General features: G+C 40.5%; 2 protein-coding genes across 4 annotated transcripts in view; both read left to right on the top strand.

Moving 5' to 3' along the window:
- pag1 (phosphoprotein membrane anchor with glycosphingolipid microdomains 1) overlaps positions 1–12,985 on the top strand; it is a 56,690-nt gene extending 43,705 nt beyond the window's left edge. For both annotated transcript variants that reach the window (XM_020652356.3, XM_020652357.3), the window contains 5 exons: positions 1,120–1,216; positions 1,612–1,781; positions 2,037–2,465; positions 9,562–9,621; positions 10,083–12,985. In XM_020652356.3, coding sequence (XP_020508012.1) covers positions 1,120–1,216; positions 1,612–1,781; positions 2,037–2,465; positions 9,562–9,621; positions 10,083–10,445 — 1,119 coding nt within the window. In that variant the 3' untranslated portion in view covers positions 10,446–12,985. The remainder of the gene's footprint in view (positions 1–1,119; positions 1,217–1,611; positions 1,782–2,036; positions 2,466–9,561; positions 9,622–10,082) is intronic.
- A 1,103-nt stretch (positions 12,986–14,088) lies between these two features.
- The window catches only part of znf704 (zinc finger protein 704), a 54,063-nt gene continuing 43,460 nt past the window's right edge, over positions 14,089–24,691 (top strand). Inside the window, exons 1-2 of one of the 2 annotated variants that reach the window (XM_065948374.1) lie at positions 14,089–14,932; positions 20,298–20,482. In XM_065948374.1, coding sequence (XP_065804446.1) covers positions 14,669–14,932; positions 20,298–20,482 — 449 coding nt within the window. In that variant the 5' untranslated portion in view covers positions 14,089–14,668. Of the gene's footprint in view, positions 14,933–20,294; positions 20,483–24,691 lie in introns of both variants that reach the window. The other variant, XM_020652368.3, reaches the window with a different exon arrangement.

The raw sequence follows: 24,691 nt of genomic DNA on the forward strand, positions 1-24,691 counted from the left end.
ACAAACCTTAACAAAGAGATGCGCACTTTGTTCATCTTGTTTTGAAAAGCTTTTGGTTGAACAACTAATTGAGTTTTATCATTGCCTTAAGTTTACGTCACAGGTGAATTTAGGTCGTTATGCCTCAATGCTGCAGGTGCTCGGAGCGCGAGGTGATTAGTTATGCAGCTTTCTTTCCGCGTCAGTCGAAGTGTTGATTGAAGTGTTTTTTTCTCACACACATAGAGCTGTGATCTGCTGCTAAATCTAACCATGTGAGTTTACAAGTATAGCAAACAGCCTTCAGTCTGAGGACATGGTTAAAAAGACTCCCTCCGTTCTGCTCTGCTGAAGTGTCCTTGAGCAAGACCCCAATCCCCGCCAGCTGCAGGCTGGTTGTTTTGTAGCCTTGACTTTCCTGTAGAAGGAGTGAAGGTTAAATAGGGGAACAAATGTCCCTGTGGGTTTCCTCTTTTACACATATTGTTCATTTTAATTCATGTGCCCTCCTCTAATGTCTGTCATTTTCCCCTCCTCTGTTGTACCGCGCTACTGACTTGGTTTCAGTGTCTCCTAATAGTTCAACATTACACATAAAAATAGATCCACTGATGCCACTATTCGATCAAAAGTGGATGACGAGATCAGCTCAGCCACTGATGAACCTGACTACAGTCATCCACGATGAGAATAAGAAACATCATATCCTCATTAGGCGACCATCTATCTCTAATTCAAGCTCATAATCAGTAAGTTAATTGTGCTTGATTAAAAATAGTCTATTTTTATCCAGCAGCTCCATAAATTTCATCGGCTACATTAAAGGAAGTGTTTCAAATGTACAGATAGACAGCAGGGAACATGATAATTGTAATCAGTGCTGCAAAAACATCCCGAAAACCTGAAAAATTATTTTCCAAACACAATACAATCTCCTGATAGTGGGCTTTTGGATTGCACAGAGATTGCACATTTAGGATTCGTTTGAACTCTTTGTTTTCAATCTTCTTTTCTTTTTTTTGGTGTCACCATTTTTTTTACAAATTTAATCGTGTTTGTCCATGGACCTCAATGCTTCATCTGCCTGCCTCTGAGCTCTCAGCCCAGCAGTGAAAAACATCTCCTTCTTTTGTTGTGCAGGTGTCGGAGAGAGAGACCCTCAGCCAATCAGCCGACAGTCCTGCGACTGACGCGGCGGTCAGCAGCTCTCACAATGGCCCTCTTACCAGCGGTACAAGTAAGCCAAGATAGTTAGCTCTAGTTAAGCATGTCGTTATTTTGCTGTGCATCTAATTAACTGGTTTAATTCGATGAAATTGATATTAGAAAATAGAGAGCAATTTTCTGCTCTGTTTATTTTTCATAATTCTGCAACTTGATTATAATATTCACAGCCTGTGTTGTGAAACATCTTTGTTGTCTTTGGTTTATTTAAAACCTCAGCTGTTGTTTTTTGGCCATATTTATGGTATAGTGTTAGTCATTCTAGATGATTGGGAACTAAATACCAGTATCAGAAAACGTGTGACTCGTTACAAAAAACACTTTAAAGCAAATCTAAAAGATAAAGATAGTCAATAAATGAGAAACTTGTTGTTCACCTTGATTCTCCTTCTTTTCTTGCTCCACCAGTCCTCACGGACACACAGGACACCAGCCCCCAGCCATCAGAGGAGATGCTCTCCAGCCAATCAGAGCTCAGGTCCTCCAAGTGTCCTCAGGACCGTGAGCTTCCCAGCATCCCTCCCAACAACGGCCTTATGGGGGACGGACCCCCAGCCTCAGGGGACAGCACCTATGAGGTCATTGTTTTAAAATCACCTTTCAAGAACAAAATTGTGGGTTTTACTTCCAATGACGCTGAATTTACTAAGATTTAGAGAGAGTTTAGAGTGGGATTTTTAGATTTATTGGGCGAAAACTCAAAATAAACAGAGAAATAATTATTTTTTTTAACAAGAATTTACTTTACTGTTTGAGCTTAAACATAGACAAACCATGAAAATGTATATTACCTTTTTAATATTTAAGAATTGAATGAATGTATCTGTACCCAGGTGGTAAAGGAGTTGGGGTCACGTGATGTCAGTGTTGAAGACTCCCTGTACGAGACAGTCAAGGAACTCAAAGACCCCCCGAAACAGCTCGGCCTCCCCAACGGTACCATCCAGCTGAGCCCTGATGACCCTCCTCATCATCCTCCTCCTGCCCTTCTCAACGGCCACCTCAGCCCCTGCACACCTGAGCGGGGTCCCCTGTGCGCAGGGGTCGAGTACGCCTCCGTCGACCTGAAAAAGAAGAGCCGCAACAGCGTCGACATGGAGGCGAAGAGGCGCTCCGATAATGCCTGCGTTCCCTCCCGCAAGCCTCTGGAGGAACCTGAGGATGACCTGCCTCCACCGGTGCCAGAGAAGGTTCTGGATGAAAATGACAACCAGCCGGGGATGATGAATGGGCTGGCGGGGGCTGGGCTGCCCAATGGAGAGGTGAGGATTGTGTGTTTTCATGGTCTATATCACCTGTAGATTTTAATTAGCTCACATTTGCATGAAGCAGGTCCAATCCTACTTTAATAAAAAAAAAGATGACCTCATTTACAAGAGCAATGCTGAGGTCAGGATGTTAAAATAAAAAGTATTTGAATCATTGTTTAAAGCCATAGAGCAAACCATGAGACACCACCAAGAATTCACTTTATATACAATATCAAAGTCCCAACTCTTTCATTTTGATACATTTCCATCCTGGTTTTTACAAGACACAAATTGCGGAGGGAAAAGTTTAATGCTTTATTTGTATCTGATTTGGTTTTTTATCATAAAGGGAATTTGTATGAGGATCAACTTTATCAACAAATTAGGCCGAAGCGTTTCAGCCTGTGGACCCTGATGAAGGCCACAAGGCTGCCGAAACACGACAGACAGCAATTAAGAAATATATGCATAACTCTGCTCCTATTTATTCATATTACGGAGAGTCCCTTTTTCTGCAGTAAAAAAGTACTAAACAGACACAGAGCCAGTTACCAGCAGTAGGGTTAGCATTAGCCATAAAACATTCAGCAGCTAGCGTGAAATTTGAACCAATACATTTACTTGCATAAGTTATTCACATTTAAAAATGTACTAATTTAAATTATACCATGTAACATCTCTCATAAAGGGAATTATTTTTTAAAGACAATTGAGTCTTTAAAAATCTAATTTAATATCGTTGTGTGCAAGCTAACAGTAGCTAACAGTGTTGCTACCTAGCTGTCTATGCAGAAAATTGTAAAACCTTTTCAGCTGGTTTGAATAAGATTTTTTAAAAGCCTCTTAACGTAGTTGGCATTTGCATGAATGTGTAGTATTTTGAAAAACATTCCTTAGCTGTGACGTTTTAAAACTTCCAAGACTGAGCAACATTTTGTGTCTTTTCAGCATCTTAAAAGAGCAATAAAATGGATGTTAACGATAGCTTTTTCTTTCCTTTTAATTTTAGAGCCATAAATGTATAAAAGTCTGATTAAATAGGTACAAAATTGTGTGTTCAAAACAGTGGTCATGCAACTCATTTTTAATTTTTAGCTAGGTATCCTTTCTCTTCTGCTTAAGTTATCTCTGTCCTAAAAAACTAATTTACCTCCCCCTACAAACTTGAGGTGGGTCATCTTTTTGGAAACACTGAGTCAAACAAGAGTCAAAGCAGCTGGAGAACATGGAGAACAAAGAAAAGGGGAGAAGTGTCCCCACCTCTACAAGTATCATCTGCTAAGCTGCCAGCTCAGTGCCGCCTGAGGGACAGTGACAGACTGAGTGAAGAAAGTTTAAGAGAGGCGGAGAGAATGAGACGGGAGTTGGAGTGGCAAGAGCAGAAGAGTAATAGATAAAAAACGGAGATAAAGACAGAGAGACGATGGCTCAGGATAAGCTGAGAGGAGCATAAAGGGCGAGACAGAAAGTGAGAGAGAAATCCCCCCCAATAAAAGAAACCCAGAAGCACATACATGAAGACATCTGCTGTAGAGAGGAGGGAAGGAAGAAGGATGTTAAAAAAGACATGAGAGGAAAGGAGAAGAGAGGCAGCGATATAAAGGAGAAGAGAGGCAGAGAGAAAAGAAAAAGGGGGGGGGGTAAAGGAAGAGAAGAAAAGCAGTTCAGTGTCATGCACCGATCAGACAGAGCAGAGCTGCTGCTGCTGCTCTCAGCATGCAGCCTTCCACATGCTGAGATCCATTAAAGACACACACATAAACACACAGACGTGCACATATTATACACTAATGCACACGCAGCGCTCAGAAAGAATTGCATCAGACTGTTGACGAGCACAAAAAACACAAATCACAGAGTCAATCTGCCACATAAAGTGACAACACTTTTACACACATATATCTACTTTATCCTTGAATCTCCTCTTCCACCAGTATATCTGTCCCTTCTTCAATTTAAAGGATAAAAATTGTTTACTTTAACATCGTACATTTGTATCCATGCAGCCTGTGTGGCTCAAACCTGGTCGTTCCACCACTTTAATACAGATCAAATCAACCACTGGAGTGATTTCTGTTGACACATAAAGGACGCCTGAGGGATGAATCCTCATGACTTTGTTGATCCTATCACTTTTAGGATGGTGGTGTGTTGTTGATTTTTGACAAAATACCTGCAACACTTTTGCACTTTTTTAAAATTATATCTTTATTTGGAACGGACAGGTAAATAAACCAGCATAGCAACATTAGTAAAAATAAAAACAAATGTCCTTCCAGTTTAGTTGATTTTGAGTCCGGAAAAAGCGCATCACCAGTCATCCAGGCAAACGAGTCCAAAGAAAGCAAAGTCATGGATCGTGGATCAGATTTTGTTCGTCCTTTGTAGTGGCCACTCTCCTCTAATAACTTAAATTTCACAGCAATTGTGATAGAGTAACATCAGTGGGTACACATTATCCTCTTAAGGACAGAACTGACAATTTGCCTGGGATCACTTTTGCACTTTCAATGATCTTAAGTTGTACTTTGTGTTTCGGGCTAATTAGTGAATATTTGCATGTTAATATGCTAAACTAACAAAAAGCACACTGATTATAACATTAAGCTCAAATCCAGCCTGAAAGTATTAGGATTGTATTTAAAACGTCACAAGATGAGATATATCTGCATAGTTGACTTGAAACAAAATCCCAATTAGCCAAACTTAGGTTTAGTTTAGTTTAATCGTTTATTTGAATCAGGGACAGTGTACAAAAGAAACAACATTAGTCTCAGAAGAGAAGAGAAGAGAAGAGAAGAGATGCTTTGTACCAGATTTAGCTTGCTAGCTAATTTCCATCTGTTGTCCCTTGGCGTGGAGGGGTAAACAAAGACCGACAGTGATGTCATCGACCAAAACAATCCATTGTAAGTCAAATCATACAAACGTGGATGTTCTGTGCACAGCACTGTCAGTCCTGATATCCAAGTGCAGGCGATGGCAGGAAACATCATCTTGACAGCAAATGAGAAGATTCACCGCACACAAGAAGGCTGGATTATTTTTTCAATCTTTTTTTAATTACAAACTCAAACAAACAAACAAACACGTTTCACCTGCATGGCTTCATCAGGTTGTAAGAGTTCATCACAGTCTCCTGAGGTTAGACATCACCTGATGTCTTTTAAGATATGAATACAATAACAAATAGTATTAAAACATCTCACACAACAGCTGTTTTTAAACACGGACTAGTTTGTGTGTTTTACACTCAGGAACACTAAGGAACTTATTTACACATTTTATAAACATTTCTAAGTGTAACAGATTAATTGATAATACAGATAATTACTCACTGCAGCCCTTAGTTCAAATAAAGGCAGACATTCTTTTTTTTACGAAGCACCTGAAGAGTCCATTTCTGTAGATCGTCTTCTTTCAAAGATTGTCCATTTAAAGTGTTGTTTTATGAGCCAACTGTCGCATCAGCTAAAACCCTGTAGTGTGGTGAAGAGTAAAACATGAGCTGTACATTTATATTTGTGTAAAAATCTTTGGTGTTGGTGGTCTTTTATGCAACGGATTGTCTTCATTCACATGATGGGTATCAAATGAAGTAGAAAAAAAAGGAATTGGATGATGTGCATCATCGTAACAATACTGTAAAGGTATTGCAATTTTTTTTATGTCACCATCAAGCCCCTAAACTCTCAAAACCTGCTCACCTATCAGTTCCCTTGTTCTGCAGTTTAACTTTTCTTACTCTTGGCTTCAATATGGTGGAGCTTTTTTTTTTTTTTATGTGGTTTATAACTTATTAACAACCTGTCTGATTTTGTGAATGTTCCTGCAGCGCCAAAATGTTGATGATCATACCCACATCTCTTAATGTGATCTATCGTCTCCATCTCTCCTCCCTCCTCCTTGTCCTTTTTATTAGTCACATCTCTCCGTTCCTTTGTCTCCGCTGTTGCAGCCAATTAGTTAATCACTGCTGCTCATTTGGACAGCAGGCGCAGCTCGCCTCATCTGACCCCCGTATCGATGATGAAATCCTGATCTTTGTCTCTGAACCCATTATGACCGCACAAAATAAATAAATAAATAATGTTTTAAAGCAACACACATAAACGCACACACTTGAAAACACACTCAATTATAGCTGCAACCGCAAACATAAACACCCATGTGTTCTTCGGTTTGTCTTGTCAGCATTCATTTCTATTTCTTCCCCATCCCCCATATTACACAAACAAACAAGAACACACACACATGTACTACACCACATGTGTGTGTTTACATACATTCTGCTCCACATAGACTCCCCGGGGCTCGTTTAAGGTTAACCCCCGAATGTCCGTGGCTCCCTGCAGTTTATGACCAGGAGCAGTCGGTCGTTTGTCTTGTCAAACAGATGTGTGTATCTTGTGTCTGTGTGTGTCTGTGAGAAAGAGCCTAGTGAGGGCCAGCTGGCCAACATCACTTTGACAGTTAGTCTGGCTTCATGATGGATGATGTGCGCTATAGAAACCTTATATACACACACACATACACTTACACACACACTCATCTGCGTTCAAACCAGGGTATGTAAATGTCTTGAGAGGAATCCCCTCAGGTAGCCGCTTGGTAAGTGCTGCTCACACATTTTTCCATACATAGTACATACACATCATTTTCTACATTGACTGCGCAGACACACACGCGCACACACACACTCCTGCAACCCGTTTGTGACCCTTTCATTCAGTGCGTCTTTGATCCTGTGCGGTGGTTTCCTTATTGAACTGTCATAAACAGCAGTAACACTTGTTTGCAGTCTTTTTTCCTGCGTGTTGCCTCTGGGCTTTTCATGTGTAGGTGTAGGGAATGAATTTGACCCAGCAAATGGGCTGCTGGGATAAACACGGGGGGGACACGGTTCAGGTAAACTGCATGTCAGCACAGTGAGACGCTAAAGGGGGTATTTTCAGGCGATGTAGGAGGTTTGCACATTTTTAAAAAGTGTGTAAACGTGTGTTATGGCCTATAATTTTTAGTAGGTGTTTTTATATGATTTGCAGATCTATGCTTGATTTTAGTTTGTTCTATGTGTAAATGAGCGTGCGAGACCAGGAAATCAGATAATCTGAGCTGATGAATTTATTCTGATGTGCATGTGTCACTCCCGCTTGTCAGCACGAGTGACACATTGACACCTGAGTCGTTCATCTTCAGAGGCGGCTGTAATCAGTTTACTGTCATGCTCCGATGTCATGTGTGCATATAAACACATTCTAATAATAGCTGTTTCTAATACACACACAAATCTGTCATGTCTTATTGTTACAAATAATATCCCAGTTTAATTGAGTTTCTAGATGAAATCAACTTCAGATTAAGTTTCAGGTTTATTGCCGACTATGCCTTTTTAAGATTCTACTTTAATCTGCAGAGATGAACCAAGCTGAGGCGAAGAGGGCTCCAAATTAGATGAACAAACATTGTGAGACCCACTCAGAGGTGCAGCGGCTGGATTAAGTCACCTTTGTCCACGTTTAATTTGAGAAAAGTCCTCGGGGGGGCACTCTGCCTAATTGGTCTGCTAATTAAAATGAAATGAAAAAGGCATGTGCTGCATTACAGGGTGTGTGTCTGATCTATTAAAAGTAATCACGTCCCCTAACAAGCCTTATCCATAAAGTTATCAAACTGGTAAGGGCCTCGGGATAAAATGCAATAGATACATGTTAATGTGTCATGGCACAATTATTATTTTTTTAAAACAATTTTTCGATTACTGCTTGGGAAAAAAAAATCCTCAATTCTCAATCAAATATTGGTTATTTATGAAATTAAATGAAATGATAATCAGTCCCTCTCTTCTGTCAGGCCTTAGAAATTCCCTGATGTCAAAAATGTTTTCTTTAAAACAAACATGTTTTTAAAAATAAAAATAAAATAAAATTGTTGGTCATCTCATAGGTACGGCATCATCCTGTGCTTCTTTTTACGTTTTTTAATCATTAAGTGAAAATTTATATTTTTTCTTATTTGAAGCTAACACTGATATTTAGGCTTCTTTGTGCATTTGGTTTAATAATAATAATACCTTTATTTATATAGTGCACAAGTTACAAAGTAATTTTATATACAATTAAAAGCCAATAGGCAACAGAACATAACGCATAGAAATAAAACCATAAAATCAATAAAAAGCTGGTCTAAACTAGAGAGTTTTAAAAATGGCTTAAAAGAAGACTGTGTGTTTGATCTATTTTGGGTGTAATTTCCATATAAGCGATGTACGTGCTCCTACCGCACAGCATGCATCAACATTAACCTTTACACTTCTATCCAAGGACTTATCAAATCTGAGACAAATTGCACAAAAAGTGTCTTTCCCCCCTTTAAGAGAACCCTCATGTGAACTGAACTATTTAGTCAACGCTGGCAGTAATATGGAGGCTCTTGTTAGACTCCTGAGGTGTTTGCTGCTCCTGTCAGATGTGCGTTGTTGATTAATGGCTCCCTCATTGATCATATTGCGGACAGAAGCCATGTAGAATAAACATCACACTCTCTGTCGCTGCCTATTGACTTTCACTCAATACTTTTCTTAATGAACCGGTGCTTATATACAACATTAGCTTTGTATGTATTTTCCACAGAAATGGCAAATGCGACTCTTGTTTCTCTGCCACTGCTGGGAATAGTTCCATAGTACACGTATTGATTACTTACCATGTGCTCTTTTAAGACATGTGCAGAGACTTTCCATCAGTTGGTATGTTGGTATGTAACTTGTCTTTAGTTTGCCAGCATTTTAAAATAATGTGTATAAATAAAAAACTGTCACTTCCTAATTGCACTCCCTCAAAGTTGCTACAAAATGTTCTGTTACTACACCACAGTTTGCTGCTGTCATTATCATAGAAACATTTGAACTCAACATGGAGATGTCACCAAATTATCTTAACACAGACATGTGTGACAACCCCTCAAATGTTTCTAACAAGAGAATAAGCATCCACTTTGTCGCCCCGAGGTCTGTTACAAAAAAACGGCTGACTCTGCACTCAGGCTTTTCTTTTCACACACCGACTGCCATATCTAAATCTATCTTTTTGTTCTTTTTCTCCTCCAGTTACACTCCCCTCTGTCTCCTGCACCGGGGTTCCACAACCACATTCTGTCTGACAATGAGGTAAGTGTGTGTTAAGCTCCCTTATTCCCCAAACTGCAGTTTTTCCAGTCCCGAGACAGCAGCACTTTACACTGTGAATGCCAATGCTGAGAGCACAGAAAAGATAAGAGAAGAAGAAAAAAAAAACTGGTGAATAGTCATGCTACATCAAACATTAGGCTATGATGGGAAAACCTAGCAGGGAGCTTTTGGCACTAATGCATCTGTGAATTTCTTCTTTGTTGGTTAAATTTCTATTTCTAATGAAATGAAGCAATGTCCATAACAATTCATACGAGATGCAGTATACAGTACATGTCTTTTATTTAAGTGATAATGTTAAGATTTTAATTATAATCATGAAAATGTACTTAAAGTACAAGTAGAAAAATGTCCCCTGAGCCTGTTATACTGTTAATCTAACATTCTATAGTATTACTCATGGCTCTTCACATGAATCTTGTTTCCTGTGTGTCCTACAGTCTGCAGTGTACTCTACAGTCAACAAAACAAACGGTGATGATGCCCTGAACGAGGAAGACAAAGAGCACGACTACAGCAGCATCGCAGAGCTCAAAGGTCTGGTCCCCAATTCCTCCTCCAGTGACCTCTACGCCACCGTCAGAGACATCTATACCCAGCCCGACGAGTCCAGACCGGGGGAAGACCCCCTCTCGGACAACACGGACCCCTGCTACGAAACCATTCGCATGCCAAAGACGAGCAGCTCAGACGATGATCACGGGGTCGGGCTCGGGGCCGAGGGGTCGGACGCTGCACAAACAGAGCCTGATTACGAGAGTGTTGGAGAGTTGGGTTTGAGCAGGGAAGCATCCCGTCTCTAAATCGCCCTCCTTACTGGCATCTTTTACAGACATCACTGTAGTGCTTTGAACCTGCTACCCAGCATGCTTTTGGAGCATGACTTTGGGGGGGAAAAAAAACGCAAAAAATGGTTCTAAAACATCATCAAGGCATGAGCGTCCTCTTTACAGCTTGGGTACGGTTTATCATATCTGAACTTTTAATTTATCAACCAGGGTGAATGTCACAAATACTGGTACCAGAAAAGGAACTGTAGTACCTCCAGTTATCGGGCATTAATTATGTGGAAGAGTGCCATGGACACATGAATTAATACCTAATTTAAAAAGAAAGATGACTAATAATAATCGAACCCTCCTGCCGAATTTAAGGGGTTAGCTAAGGAAGGTGTTTGTGTCCCAAGAAATCAGTGCCATATAATCATGAAATCCATTGCACTTACTGTACATATGAAGGTAACATTGTTGGTATTTCTGCAGCTGCTAGTGACTGTTCAGCTTCCTCCAGGTGACTCAGTGTCATGTTTTATTGAGTTGTCAGATGGTGTATTTTTAGGCGTCTTTGTGTCTGGTTGGCAACACCTCCACTGTGCAATCTCTGCTTTCTGTTCCTGTGAGGTCTTAAAACAAATATAGCCTTTGTTAGATTACACCATCAAGTACAAATGTTGCCTTGTTGACAGCTAAATACATTTGTCTTTTATTGGGACTACTCTCAGCAGAAGTAATGGCTTTAAAAACATATGGGCAGGAGATATGAAGGTAGAAACTAAATGTCACTCAAGCTCCCAGTTTCCCTATACATTCAGAAAGTGTTTCTCAACACTTTTTTTTGTCAAATTCTTATTTATTTGAAGATACATATTGCCGTGTAATTGTGAAATGTTACACAGTATGTCTGAGAGAAGAGTAAGTAGGGTTCTTTAGACATTTCTAGCATTTTCATTGAGATAGGAAAAGACAGTAAGCTGTGATATATAACAGTTGTAAAGGTACGCGTTCCCCTCATTTTTTTTATACATAGTTTTTTTTTATGAAATGCATAGGATGAGAACACGTTTTTTTTTTTTCATTTTGCTCAGTAGTCAAATCAAATCCATAACCCGTGTAATGCTATAAAAAAAAGAGTGTCTTTGGCGTTTACTTTTGGTACAGTTGTACAGTCTTGAGTTGGCATCCCGGATGATTTTTAAAGCACAATTTTTCATATCATGGTACTGCATTTATGAAAGCATCGCCACAATCCAGTAATGTTTCTGCACAATTTGAATATTTAATGCTTTGTAACCTAATAGTAGCACTCTGGGGGGGGGGGGGGGGGGGGGCGACATATCTGTTTGTAGGTTGTACCGACGACATGCCAACTGAGGCTTGTATAGTATATAATTAGAGCACTACTTTAACCAACTTTTACTCGCTGGAAGTTTTAGGTGCGCTTACGTCCAGAGTGGTATCATTTTAGAATAATTCTGTTCAGAGCACTGATATATGTCTGGCTTGTTTTCAGGAGATGTGAATTTCATATTGTCTTTGGAGGCTTTTTATCTTGTACTGCTTCTCCAAAATAATGTAACCAATCACATGTCAGAAATATGGTACAATGTTTTGGTACATGCATTTTAAGAAAGTGTGGTACTTTTATTTAAAGAACTGAATTGAATGCCTCATTACTGTTGTTCGTTTTCAATGGAAATGTGTTTTGTTTTTTTTTTGCTGTAAATATTTTTCTCTGCTACAGTATCTCAACCATTTGCAGAACTATTGGTGTCATCTGTTTCCACCCACAGCATAATATTACAGCACTACAACAACTCCAGCTCTGGTTCAAGTTTCATAAGACATGCCGGAGCTTGTTGTCGCCTCAGACAAACAGAGCGAGCCCACGCCGACTGGTTTTAGATTCATTAATGATATCAGACATTTGAAATTCTGTTATATCTCTCGGCAGAGGATTTCTTCATGGAATCTAGTACTATAATTCTATGATGTAAAAATGGGTAGATGAACCCCCTCAAAAATTCTGTTCATTTTTGCAAAGAGTAATTATCATTGTTATGTTCCCCTCAGCAAAAATGTAGTGATTATTTCAACCAAGCGATGTGCCTGTGTATCAAGATGGTGCCATCATTCAGATATAATGGTCATCACAGATGGCTTTAAATGACCTCAAAGGAAATAATCTGTCAAAGTGGACGTTTATGGTGCCACATCTAATCAGGACAACAAGCACACATAGACACAGTTAATAAATAGATACTTACCCCAGGATGACACATTCTCTCTAGCTGTCTGTCTTGTTCTTAAAAACACAATCCTCTTGGAGGTGTGGTGGAGGTTCAGAGATGTCCCTGTGCTGCCTCTCCTTCAGCTCCGCTAATGAGACTATTTGTTCCCCCTACGACCAGCAGACAACATCAACGTTGACATCTGCCTTTGATCACAGGGCATAGCCTGCTTTGGAAATTATGGCCACATCTGTCTCTCCACTCTGCTTTTCCATTCTCTGCATGTAAATATTTTATGACATGAATTGTTCTATTAAAATATATATATATAATAAATCCAGCCATCTTGTCTTTTTATCCACTCGGGTTGCTGTCAAGTTAAAAGATTGTAAGCGGAATGTGATTTTTTTCAAAACATTAGGTTTGACATTAATTAGGCCATTTGTTACTGTGATAACATTGGTTGGGACATTCGCTCTGCCACACTGGGGGGATAATCCCATTGGATTTCTCCTGGTAAACTTTGATTTATCAAAGCATTGTATGTCACTAACGAGAAGGCACACATTCAGATTTGATATATTGTGTCTCATACCGCATCGACTATTGTCACAGCTTGAGATTACATTTCATGTTCCCTTTTTTTAAGTGCAGAATGAAGCTTTCATGAGTGCCAGCCGCCTGAGACTTCTGTTTTGTAACACACAACACAGAAAAAGTTAAATTTGACTGCTGGCTTGTTATTGTCATTACCCTGCAGAAAAAAAAAGAGGAAGCATTGTGCCTAGCCTGACATAGGATCACACATATAGGCTATTGAAGCCTAAATTTGCATCTAGCTAAATACAGTACTTGCTAAATTCGTCAGCTGAAATTTAATTGGGCAAATAAAGTCCTTAATAGCGTACACATAAAGTGCAGACTATTTGATCATGTTCAAATTAACGCATTATGCAAAAAATAAAAAGCCTTTTTCATTAAAAAATACCTTTAAGAAATTAAGTAGTTGGTCCTTTTGTTTACATTCTCAAAAATAGACCAGTGTATTACTTCTGTTTCAGAACCAGATCACAGTAATTTAGGAATCCCATGGCACCTGGAAAGTAGGCCGCACGCCTTTAACAACTAAGTTGTAGCTTGTCTGTCTCAGAAGTTTTCCTTTCCTTAGCCTAAATTCTCATTTTTCTATTTCTCTCCTGCTATACCCCCTCCCTTCTCGTTTCCTCTACATCCTTGCGTCATTGTTTTGAATGGAGCATCCTCCCGGCTTGCATTGCCTTCTGTCGGGGGGAGGCGGTGGGGGCTTGTGGAGGCGTGTACTGAGCCGACCAATGGCAGCCCGCCTTCGTCGCCGGACCGCACATGTTTACAGGCAGCATTCCGCCGGTAGAGGCTCTACCCGGTCGGAGGCTCGCCCGGACTGGATAACGCAGCAACCGGAGCTGGAGTCAGATAACGGCCGTGGTTACCACCGTGTTAAACGTGTGTTGATGCATGTCAGTGTACAGGATTGAGTGAGGTGAAATTATTCGACGTGTTTTCTTCCTTTCTTCAATACCAAATCAAATGTATCGCGCACAAGCCGCCATGTAGTTAAATCGTGTACAAATGTCATTCCGGTTCCTGTGGTTGACGGGGCTCCGTGTTTTCCCGCCACCCGGCTCTGCTCGCAGGGAGCAGGGAGGAAAACAAACAGGTCGAGCCGCGGTGGAGGATTGGTAGCCGGTTGGATGTGGAGGTTGTCAGGCGGGGAATGAATCGTTTTCGTGTTGTGAGCTGTTAGTCCGGTGCTTGTTCAAACTTCTCCCGACGTTTTTGAGTCCGGTGCTTTTTTTGGAGTTCTCTCCTCCCGAGTATGTTGTCGCTTTCTAACATTTTATCCGGGCTGTTGGAGCAGGTAGTCTACCCGCTGCGGTTTTCTGTTTTTCTCGACGTTGTTTACCCGGTTATAACTCGACGTTTAATGGTCTAAAATTCACCGGTTCGCCGGTTTTTACATTCAGCGAGACAGCTATAGACATGCAAACGAGGCGTTTAGTGAAGCGGTCGATCCTCGGTAGCCGCATTTATGCGCCGAGTCCTACAGGGGACGGTGCCCCGGTGTCAGGGGTGGTCCAGGCGGTGAAGCAGGAAAACAGAGACGTGTCCTCGGCCGCAGAAACCCGGCGCAGCGTCTACACGGTGCTCATGCAGGACGGGAGCCTCAAGGAGTTCACCGAGGAAGAAATAGCCGCTGGGTTCAACCACAATGCAGTCAAAGGACCGCTCAAATCCAGCTTGAAGGTGTGTATGTATGTATGTATGTGTGTGTGTATATGTGTGTGTGTGTGTGAGTGTGTGTGCGCGGGTAAATCGCCCCGGCCGGCAGCTGCGCTTCACTGTTGTTGTGCGGTGTTTTGCAGCGTTTAACCGCTTCATGCACCGCCGCTGCCCTTCTCTTCTCTACACACTGAAGATGTAAACAGCGGGGGCAATAACATCGCTATTCAGAAAAAAACTACGATATTATTTTGCATGCATATCGTATTAATAAAAGGAGTTGTCATGACATTTTGCGACATTAGATATATATGGGACAAAGGGCTTGATAAGGCCTGCGCAATGTTTATGTGGGTGGGTAAGCCGAGGCAAACAAACACGCTCTGACTGCAGCGTTTTGAACCAATGCAAAGAGCCGGTGTGAGGATTTTGCACATGGGCTTAAACTGTACATATCATATTTATTATTGCACATCATTTTAGCCTATCTTTGTTATTGCACATTTGAATGCAATGGAAGGAACTGCCATATTTATGGACATTTCCACTGATTGAAATTGCATCTTGTGATTTTAATATGATCTGGCTTTATTCTGCACAAAGGCTCTTGTTGTGTTACAAACACACAACAATTGTGGGCTTCCTTTGGCCTTAGAGGCAGAATAGGAAGTTCTGATGATGTCCAAATTTGTAGTCGTGACTTGGACTCAGTTGGCAGTGACCTGATTGCTTTCAAATCCTTGCATGTCTTAGTGTCACATGGCCTCAGATGTAGATTGTGTAAGGAAGAGGAGACAATGCAGATCTTGGATGAAATCACAGTAATCTGGCATTGGGGAGATGTGTGCGTTTGTGTTTTTTCCGTCCTTTTTTTAGTGAGGGAGTGACTGAGAAAAGCATGTGACTGAATAATGGCTTGTTTACAGTCTTAGACTTACATTTTTAAGTATGCCGGTTTAGGTCTCCTTATTTCATGTTTAACATTTTGAGACATTATTGACTAAGTATCTCAACAGGCTGTATTTTTGACTTTCCACTTTGCATTATCACACCTGCTGGCTTACATTTCCTGTGTGCGAAAATTAGAAATGGGGGGAAAAAAACAAGTTTTGATAGTTCACACAGAAAGGTAGGACCTTAACAAGGGCAAATGCAGCAGCTAGAAAATAACATAAGAAATGCAAAGAGTTTTGTTGTTTTGCATTTGTGAAATTGTGCATGCAGAGCTGCACTCACAAAAGCTGTCGCACAATGCCTTACAGTCACGGAGCAGGCTGGAGTGGTGCAGCTGGGGCTGAGAGCGGGCTCCTGTCAGCACAATGGTCAAGTCTCTTTCAACACCCGGTTCCCACTGAGGTCGAAAACAAGCCATAAAATGAGGAGGAGGGGTCTGCTGTGTGTGTGCATGTGGCTTCACATGTGATTATGTGTTGCTTTTTGTGTGTAATTAAATATGGTTGTGCTCTGTTCCCATATGTGTAGTGAGTGAGAGCTGGCCACTTTAAACATTTGGAACTGGGGGTTGTTTGTAAGGGCATGCCGCCCCGTTTTAGCAGCTGCTGTACAGCCAACAAAGCGGGCACCCCCAGGTTGGCAATGGGCGGCATCCTCTAAAGAATCTGGATGCTTGGCTTATTGCCCAGAATGCCCTGTTTTTGATTTGAGAAGGGGGTGGGGGGGTAGTGGGATACCACTTGTTGACTCATTGATTTGTGCAGTTTTACACAGATCTGTCGCTGCAAACAAAGAGGCGCTACTTGTTTTTGTTTTGCTGGCTCCTTTTGTCGTCCTTGCAGTTGTTTGTGTTGATTGTACGCCATCGTCGTGGGAGTCAATGAAGCAATCTTGTTGACAGGAGCTGAGTGACTCTTTGTTCTGAAGCGCTGGTCCCAGGCAGGCCGGCGTCGGCTGTCCTTATTGGTTGGCTGAGCAGCATCAGCATGAAGCACAGTGGCCACAGGGTCAAGTCTGGATGCTGTTCCCCCACTGTGCTGATGTATAAGTAATCTTTAGGGGTAAAGAGTATTGCAGGCCATGAATGCACAATCACAGATTTTTACACAAATATTTCTATTCCATTGTTTCTTTTTCTAAAGGGTCTTTTTAGTATGTATGTCTCTAATAGTTCAAAACTACTAAATTAACATTGCATGAGTTAAATGCAATTACAAGGGTGTAATTTGGGGCTGAATAGAATATCTAATTGCAGTTTTTCCTCAATATTGTAACAGGCCTGTAGTTTGAGCAAAATGTGCGTCACATGATCACACATAATAATAATAATAATAATAGCTTTCTTTATATAGCACCTTTAAAAACAAGTGCTGTGACAGACAAAGCAAATACAGCAACATGACAACAGAACAGAGATCAGCAGAGGGGCCAAACAGAGAGGGCAACATTGTAAAAATGCAAACAACAGGAATAAGAGAGATTCAACAGGCAGGTATGGAGAGGCAGTTCAGTACAATGAAGGAGAATTAGTTTAAAATCAATCAGGAGAAAACAAAATTAAAATTGAGGGAAAGTGGGACGACATACACTTTTGGCAAACATTAATATAATGAGAGAATCATACACTGCTCTTAAAGAGGTTGGCGGGTTCTTAAACTCAAAAGAGTAAGTAAAACATGTCCTCAACTCGTCTTGCCTCAGGACCCACCACCAACTCCTCCGTGGATAATCGGGACCCAGATTTCTGATATTTTTCGATCAATCAGATTTGGACCTCAGTTGGTACAAAACAAGTAGCAGAAGCAAGAACGGAGATCACAGATAATATCATCAAAAATATACCTCTTAGGCTCTAATACTCTCATAATCACTTTTAATACTAAACTATAATTATGGCTACAGTACATGAAGTTTATTTATTGTTTGCAACTCACTACACATTCTTGTGTACTGTTACATTTGCAGCTTTGCAACTTGTTCACTTCCCAGTCCTGATGCCATTTAGTCAGCCTCCACTCTCTCTCCCACATTTCCTGTCTATATATATACTATATATTTATATAAAAACAGAAACAGGGGGGAAAAACAGAATTAGTCCCATGTTATTTTTGAAAAGTTCATGTTAGGCTGAGTCAGTGCAGCGTGAGAGCCGTGATTAACATTAACATTCCTAATGCACAGTATTTTTACTCTTTGTGCTAATACAAATACTTCCTAGCAACAAAAAACCATATGAGCAGGGAGACACAGTCGGTGGGTTTTTTATGACTTTTGGTCCATGGGATTCAATTTATGGTCCATGTCAGCCTGCTTTATTATGTCAGCCTGCTTTATTATGAACTTTGACCCATAAATGTTCAAGAATCTTTACTCTTGACAAACTGCCCAAAGCAAGCAGGTTATGAGTTTCTGCCTGAGTGTTGGTAAGTGGGATAGAGAAAGAAAGAAAGAGGGGAGGAGGGGTATTTGGGGGTACCTGCTCTGTACACATGACACCAGCTCTGACACATGCAGCTCAAATTTCACAACTGATTTGATATGCCTCATAATTTCCTTTCTCCATGAAATGCCATCATTCACGAGCCTTATCACTGTGGAGTACACTCGTCCTACACACAACACCTAATCTTCCTGGAGCAGTTGTGATCCATCTTGTTGTTATTACTGAAGTCTGTGTTTTCACGGAGCCCTTCTGCAGACCTCTGAGTGTTCATGGGATCGGCCTCCATCACAAGGGATGCGGGATACTCATTTCTCCGGTCTTTTTTTTACCTCATTAATCTAAGTTAATTGTTCTCGTGGTGTTTGTGTGCATGTATGTGTGAGTGATTGACTAGGGTGCCATTGCCTTTTCCACAGTCAAGCCTAATCGTGTTACAGTGCTTTGAGATAGTGATTAGGATCACACACATGCGCACACACACACAAATGTAAAAAACACACATACACACTGGCCTACATGACTTACCCCTCAATGCTTTGTGTACACTGGCAGCCATGTGTGCAACTCTGGATGTCTTTTGGTGTTTCTCAATGTATTTCTAAGAGTCTGATGGCCTTAATCACCTAGAGTGATTTGTCTGTGTGTTGGTGTGTGCATAGGTACATGCAGGTATCCATGTGTAGCAGGATGCCATTCTTTGCTGTTGTGTAAGAGAAGAGATGATATTGGGCGGCCTTTTTTTCTTACTTTGTTACAGGTAGGCGTTTTTTGAGCGCTTTGATGAGAGAGATGCTTTTCTTTTGTTATTGCCTCTGTGTCAGTGAATAGTAGTTTTTGTTGGTAGATGTGTGTGGCGGGAAAATGATGTCTTGCTCTAAGGAATATGTCTGTGTGTTTATTTGGGTGTTCAGAGGGCAACATCAGCCCCAATTAGAAATGTGTTGGCAAATAGAATTTGAAGCTCATTCAAATTTACCCAATGAAGAGCTTTAAATCAAAAATCAAGCTGTCAAACATGACAACAATGACCTGCAGAAGCAACATTTAAAAGGGTTAAAAAGTGTTGTCCAGTGTTACATAAATGTTTCCAAGCTTAAAGCTGTGTACAATCTAATCTAATTGTAATGTCACATTGTAAACAGACCCCAGGAAGAATAGCTTCTCACTAAGCTAATGTGGCTCAAACTTAACAGACAAACATCTCTTCTTTTGTTTTGTGCTGCTGCTCCTATAATCAATTCAATCATTTCAAACCAGCAGCATGTAGGCATCACGATTTGTATCGCTGTGTCGCGCTCACATGCTCATGCTAAACCCAGATAGAACAGTGACTAGCTTATGAAAACATTGTTAAACTCTGTAAGGGTCATTTTAAGTGATTCACAATTATTCCTATTGTACGTTGCAATGTCTTTACTTGTATTTTATTATTTTTTCCCCCTGAGTTAGTTTGAAATGTCAAAAAAATAAAGTATAACAGTAGAATAGTATCTTGCAGTTTCTCTGTTGTAAACCTCACATATGCAAAATGTCTAGCCAAAAAACACCCGCTTATTTTTTGCAACTAACCAATGTGCACTCTCCCCTCTGTTTTGAAAAGGTTATTCACAGCTCGAGAGGCAGGAACTGTTTCATAAACCATATTGGACGATGTGTGCTGTCATTTGAAATATAAACATTAAAAACCTCCAAACCTTGGTTTCAAACGTTGATCCAAAACCCAGACCCTAAATTTAAACCTGTTGCTGCGTTAAGGAATCAGTCTTTTTATTTTTTCTGTTTACTTTCTCAGTAACTTTTTATTAGGTAATTTAAATGGGGATTGTTCTGAGTATTACTCTTCTTCTTTTTTTTGCTTCCATTATCAATGCACAACACATGCCTCACTGTAGTAAAAAAAAAAACTTTACTTCTTCTGATATCGGCATTGGTACTTAGTTGATTACTCTACCCAGTCATTGACTTGTTCTTCTTCACACCCTTCTCTAGCAGAGCTTCAGTAACGGAGCTCCAGAGAGCCAGAAGGTGGAAGGCGGCTCCCTCAGCCCAGAGGCAGCAGAGGAGCTTCGGTTGGCAGACGGAAAGCGCACCAGCAGGGACCCTGACACCCGATCAGTGTCACTGCTGGAGCAGAAACGCAAAGTGGTCTCTTCCAGCATCGATGTCCCTCACGCCAGGTAGGACAGATTCCCTCCGTGCATGGTGTATTCGTTAGTTTATGTGGCCGTGCAGATGTACGAGCACACAAGTTCTGTGTCACCGTCGGTCCGATTTGTGTCCTTGAGGGAGTTCGGCTTGAGTTCAGACTTGCAACGTTCATTGAAGGTTTATGAAATAGATATGTCATCTCATAAATAGGACAGAGATTATATTGGATGATTTAGAAAAAAAAATGTAATCCTCAAGGCCATTTTGGCAGACCTCTGACTGCAATGTTACATGACAGGAGTTCACTTTTGTGCCATTACATACAGTATGCATATTTTATCATTTGCTATAATTTATGTTACTCCCCACATCAGGGTCAGTATTTTGAATTGAGATGTCTTCAATGTAAGATTTAATCTCTGTGGTAAACTTGAAAGGGTGTGTGCAAATGATCATTTTTGGAGGAATCCCAAGCTGTTGCTTTAACTGGCTGACGCAATTATGGTCATGGTTAAAATTATTTCAATGGTATGCTACTGTTGGTTTCCCACATGGACACAAAGGCCATGAGGGTCATCTTAACGTGGAGAATTGCATCAGTTACCCTCCTGTGTCTTTTCTGCTCCGTAGAAAATGCATTATAGAGTTAGGCATACTTTAATCAAAGATGAATTAAGAGGAAAAAATGATTTAAATGTGTGTGTGGTATAACATCTATTACTCTCATCCATCTGATCCTGCAATATGTGACACAGGTCATTATACAAATAAATGATTATGCTGTGATGCATGACCTGTTCCCATACACATTCAGCAATTCTCTTTGCAACACAAATGTTATTTTAAGATGGTCAGCATAATTTGCCAACGATATTGGTCCACAATGGGGCAATTAAACATTAATAGGCAGCAGTGCATGGCAGCAGAGAGCCATCTAGTAAAGCAACAACACTCTCACTATTAAATGTGAAACACTAATACCTTGTAAAGCACTGCACTTATTATCGAACATCACTCCCTATTACTCGTCCTTGTGCAGCTGGAGGAGTTCGATCAATGACGACTTGCTGCAAAACTACCGTAAAAGTCGCCTATATGCGCCGCTTTATCACTGCTTCCTGAGCCCTCCTTTAAATTTAATAGTTATTTGCTGATGAATCATTGATTTTGAGCTCTCTTGTTGCCCATTATGAGGAAAAATCTCTTTTTAAAAGGGATCCATCCCATGGATTAGACCGAAGTTTTACACCTGTCCCTCCATAATTACCTCCCTGCATAGGGATTGCTTTAATATTGTATCTCTACGGTTATTGTGGAATGACTTATTGATCATATCTCTGCCCTTGCACAAGTTCGGCTTGATGCCTCAGTTCAGGGACAATCTCTTTACAAACAGAGCTGCAGTTTATCCTCTTAATGAGACAATTTGACAAGAAGAAAAGCCATGGGGAATGTCTTATAAATCAGATTCAACCCTCCAACATAAAATAATGATGATATAAAGAGAAACCGTGACCTTTCAAAAGCTAACCGTCTTTCCAGTTATTAGTGTTTGCGCACGCCAAATTTCAGTAACACATCCAAGAGTCTCCACAGAGAAAATGTCAATAGTGATGTGCCAGAGAACATCATGTTTTCATTTTGCCAATCAAGACATTTTTGGTGTATTATGATTATGAGAATTGACAGCCAAAACCCCCCATACTAAGTCAAAACAATCAAAGAGCAGATGTTAGATTTGCTTTTGGATTGCTATCTTGTATCAAGGCTAAGTATTAATTGTTTGCTTTAGGTGACATACAGTATATTGAGCAGTATGTATTCATGTCTATACTCTGATTTAATCTTATCCAAACCAGTAGTGAAGAAAAAATAGGGGTGTAGGGGGACACCTTTATTTGTTTATTTGTTTGTTTATTTAACATGGACATACAGTAACATTGGTGCTGTAACATTTAACCATGCACAAGTTCCAGATGCACTGCTCTTAGTGTTTATAGCAAAATTCTAATTTGCAACACCTGTCCACGGGAGGCTTTTAGAAACAACAGAGATAAAGATAAAAAGGGTGAGAAAAAGAAAACAGTTCAGTTATAAATACAGCACAGTTATGAATGCAGCAGGGATAAAATACAGTTACAGAGAGAAAAATATAGGACAGACATTTGTGAGCTCATGTGTGTTTAGGTTTGAGAACAATGTTGTTTCTCCTTCAGACATGATTTAATACCTTTGTTTAAAACATTGAAACAATCAAACATGTCCTGGGTGTGTGGCCATTGCATAGCTTTATGTCAACAATAACTCAAAAAAATTTAGGGCAAGTTTTAGTTTATTAAAATTCATCTTCCTGCTTGTGTATAAAGTGTATAAGTTTGGCCTTCAGTTTAGTTTTAATAGCTGGTATTAAAGAACCTAGCCTCTCCAGGTTTCTTCAGAGGTTAAGAGTCACAATTTACCCTCTTACTCAATGTTTCTTTCTTTGACATGTCCTCATAGTTAAAGGTCAGCCAGTTCATCCTTTCTCAGCCTCACAGGCTTTCTCATGTTTTAATGAAAAGTCCAATATCTGGAGCACAGACTTGACATCTAATTATTTTGTGTGTTGCACTTCAAAGCCTGGTCCTCAACATCTAAGGATATATTGTTTGCTTGTCAAGTGCTAAATCAAAATAACTGCAAAACCAAGGACATCAAAAAAACAATAATCCATTTCAGCTCAATTCATAAAGTGGGCTCACACAATCAGGAACATTGGAACTTTATTCTTAGGAGCAGACATGATATCCTTATAGTAACCTCTACAGCGCACACAGCAGCGTTATTGCTTCAAGATTAAGATCCATGACTCTCATCATCTGCACACCTGCGACTCATTTCCATCGCTGCTGTACTCTGGGGAAGAAACCGTGTCGCAACCGTCCACAAAGCAACGTTTATCTGTAATGGAGATAAGGGGAGGAGAGGAAGGAGGCTTGGAGGCATGGCAAAAAAAAAAGGTGACTAGGGAGTAACAAGGAAAAAGAGTGGAGGAAATGAACATGTGTGGAGAGGAGGATAAGAGGGTAAGGGAGATGGAGGGAGCATGTGTAGCTAAGAGGATAACAGCAAAAGAGAGAGGAAAGAGGGAGCGCCTGAGGATTTTTTTTCAAAGCTAACTCTCTAGAGAAGTCTGACCTTGAGGTTGTTAATTGCACTCTCAAAAGTTCCCCTCTACGCTGGTGATTTACAGAGAAAATGTCTGGCTGTTTGATGGCTCTTCAGGTCCCGTGTAACCCAGATAGAAAAGGTTTTCTTACCTCAGTGGGGAGTCACCGAAGTGCCCCCAATGCCATATCTGCAATCATTGGAAAGATTGAGGAAAAATGGCACTGTGCGGTGTAGATGTTAGACCTCGGGGGGTTTTGTGTTGCTACATTTGATGGTTCTGTCAGCCGGTGCGGGTCTCATTGCTTTATTGAGTCACCACCCTCATCGTATTTGTTTACAGCACATTTACTTCACATTCATTTTCGTCATGTCCAAAAATCAATAGGTGTCGTTCAGTAATTGGCCTATTTTCAGCATTGCCCTAAATCCCAAATGCTGAAATGTTTAATTGTGATGCGTCTCATACTATAGCAGCGGGAATGTCTGGCTGTGGCAGATTCTTGATTTGTTTACAACAAATTTATCATCTCATTCTGCTGGTCAGTCAATGTTCATCTCTGCACATTGTCAGAATAGGGTCTTAGCCAGCTGCTGGGCCTTCTCCTTCCTCCCAGGGCTTCTGTTTTCTCCACGCAGGAAACAGTCAATTGTAACAAGAGCTGGCAGGGGCAGACCAGTGGAAACGAATGGCTTGGCTTTTGACAAATAGCATTCTGGAGACTAATTGCTAGCAGGGGAAGTGAAGTATAGTCTTAGTTGAAGGGGAAATCAAGAGAGTGCTGTGCTTATTATTGCAAAACCTAAAAACAACAGATCCAAGGGCTCAAATCTTCTCATCTGCATACCGCCCTCTTTATTCTACCATGAACTGAACTTACTCACTTTTCTGAAAATAGCTAGACCCTTTAGTGACCCTTTATGATGTTGTATTCTCTCCTAAGTCCAACTCAGTGACCACATTTCATTGGATTTGTTAAGACCATTCCATTTTGCCTTGAATAAAAAAAAAAGAACTGGTGGGAGTCCCTTCAAAATCAATCCCATACCCAAAAATAACTGTTTCTTATTGTCAATGATTTTTGTTGTTG

Source organism: Labrus bergylta, chromosome 19 (genome assembly GCF_963930695.1).
Source record: "Labrus bergylta chromosome 19, fLabBer1.1, whole genome shotgun sequence".
Classification (NCBI taxonomy): domain Eukaryota; kingdom Metazoa; phylum Chordata; class Actinopteri; order Labriformes; family Labridae; genus Labrus; species Labrus bergylta.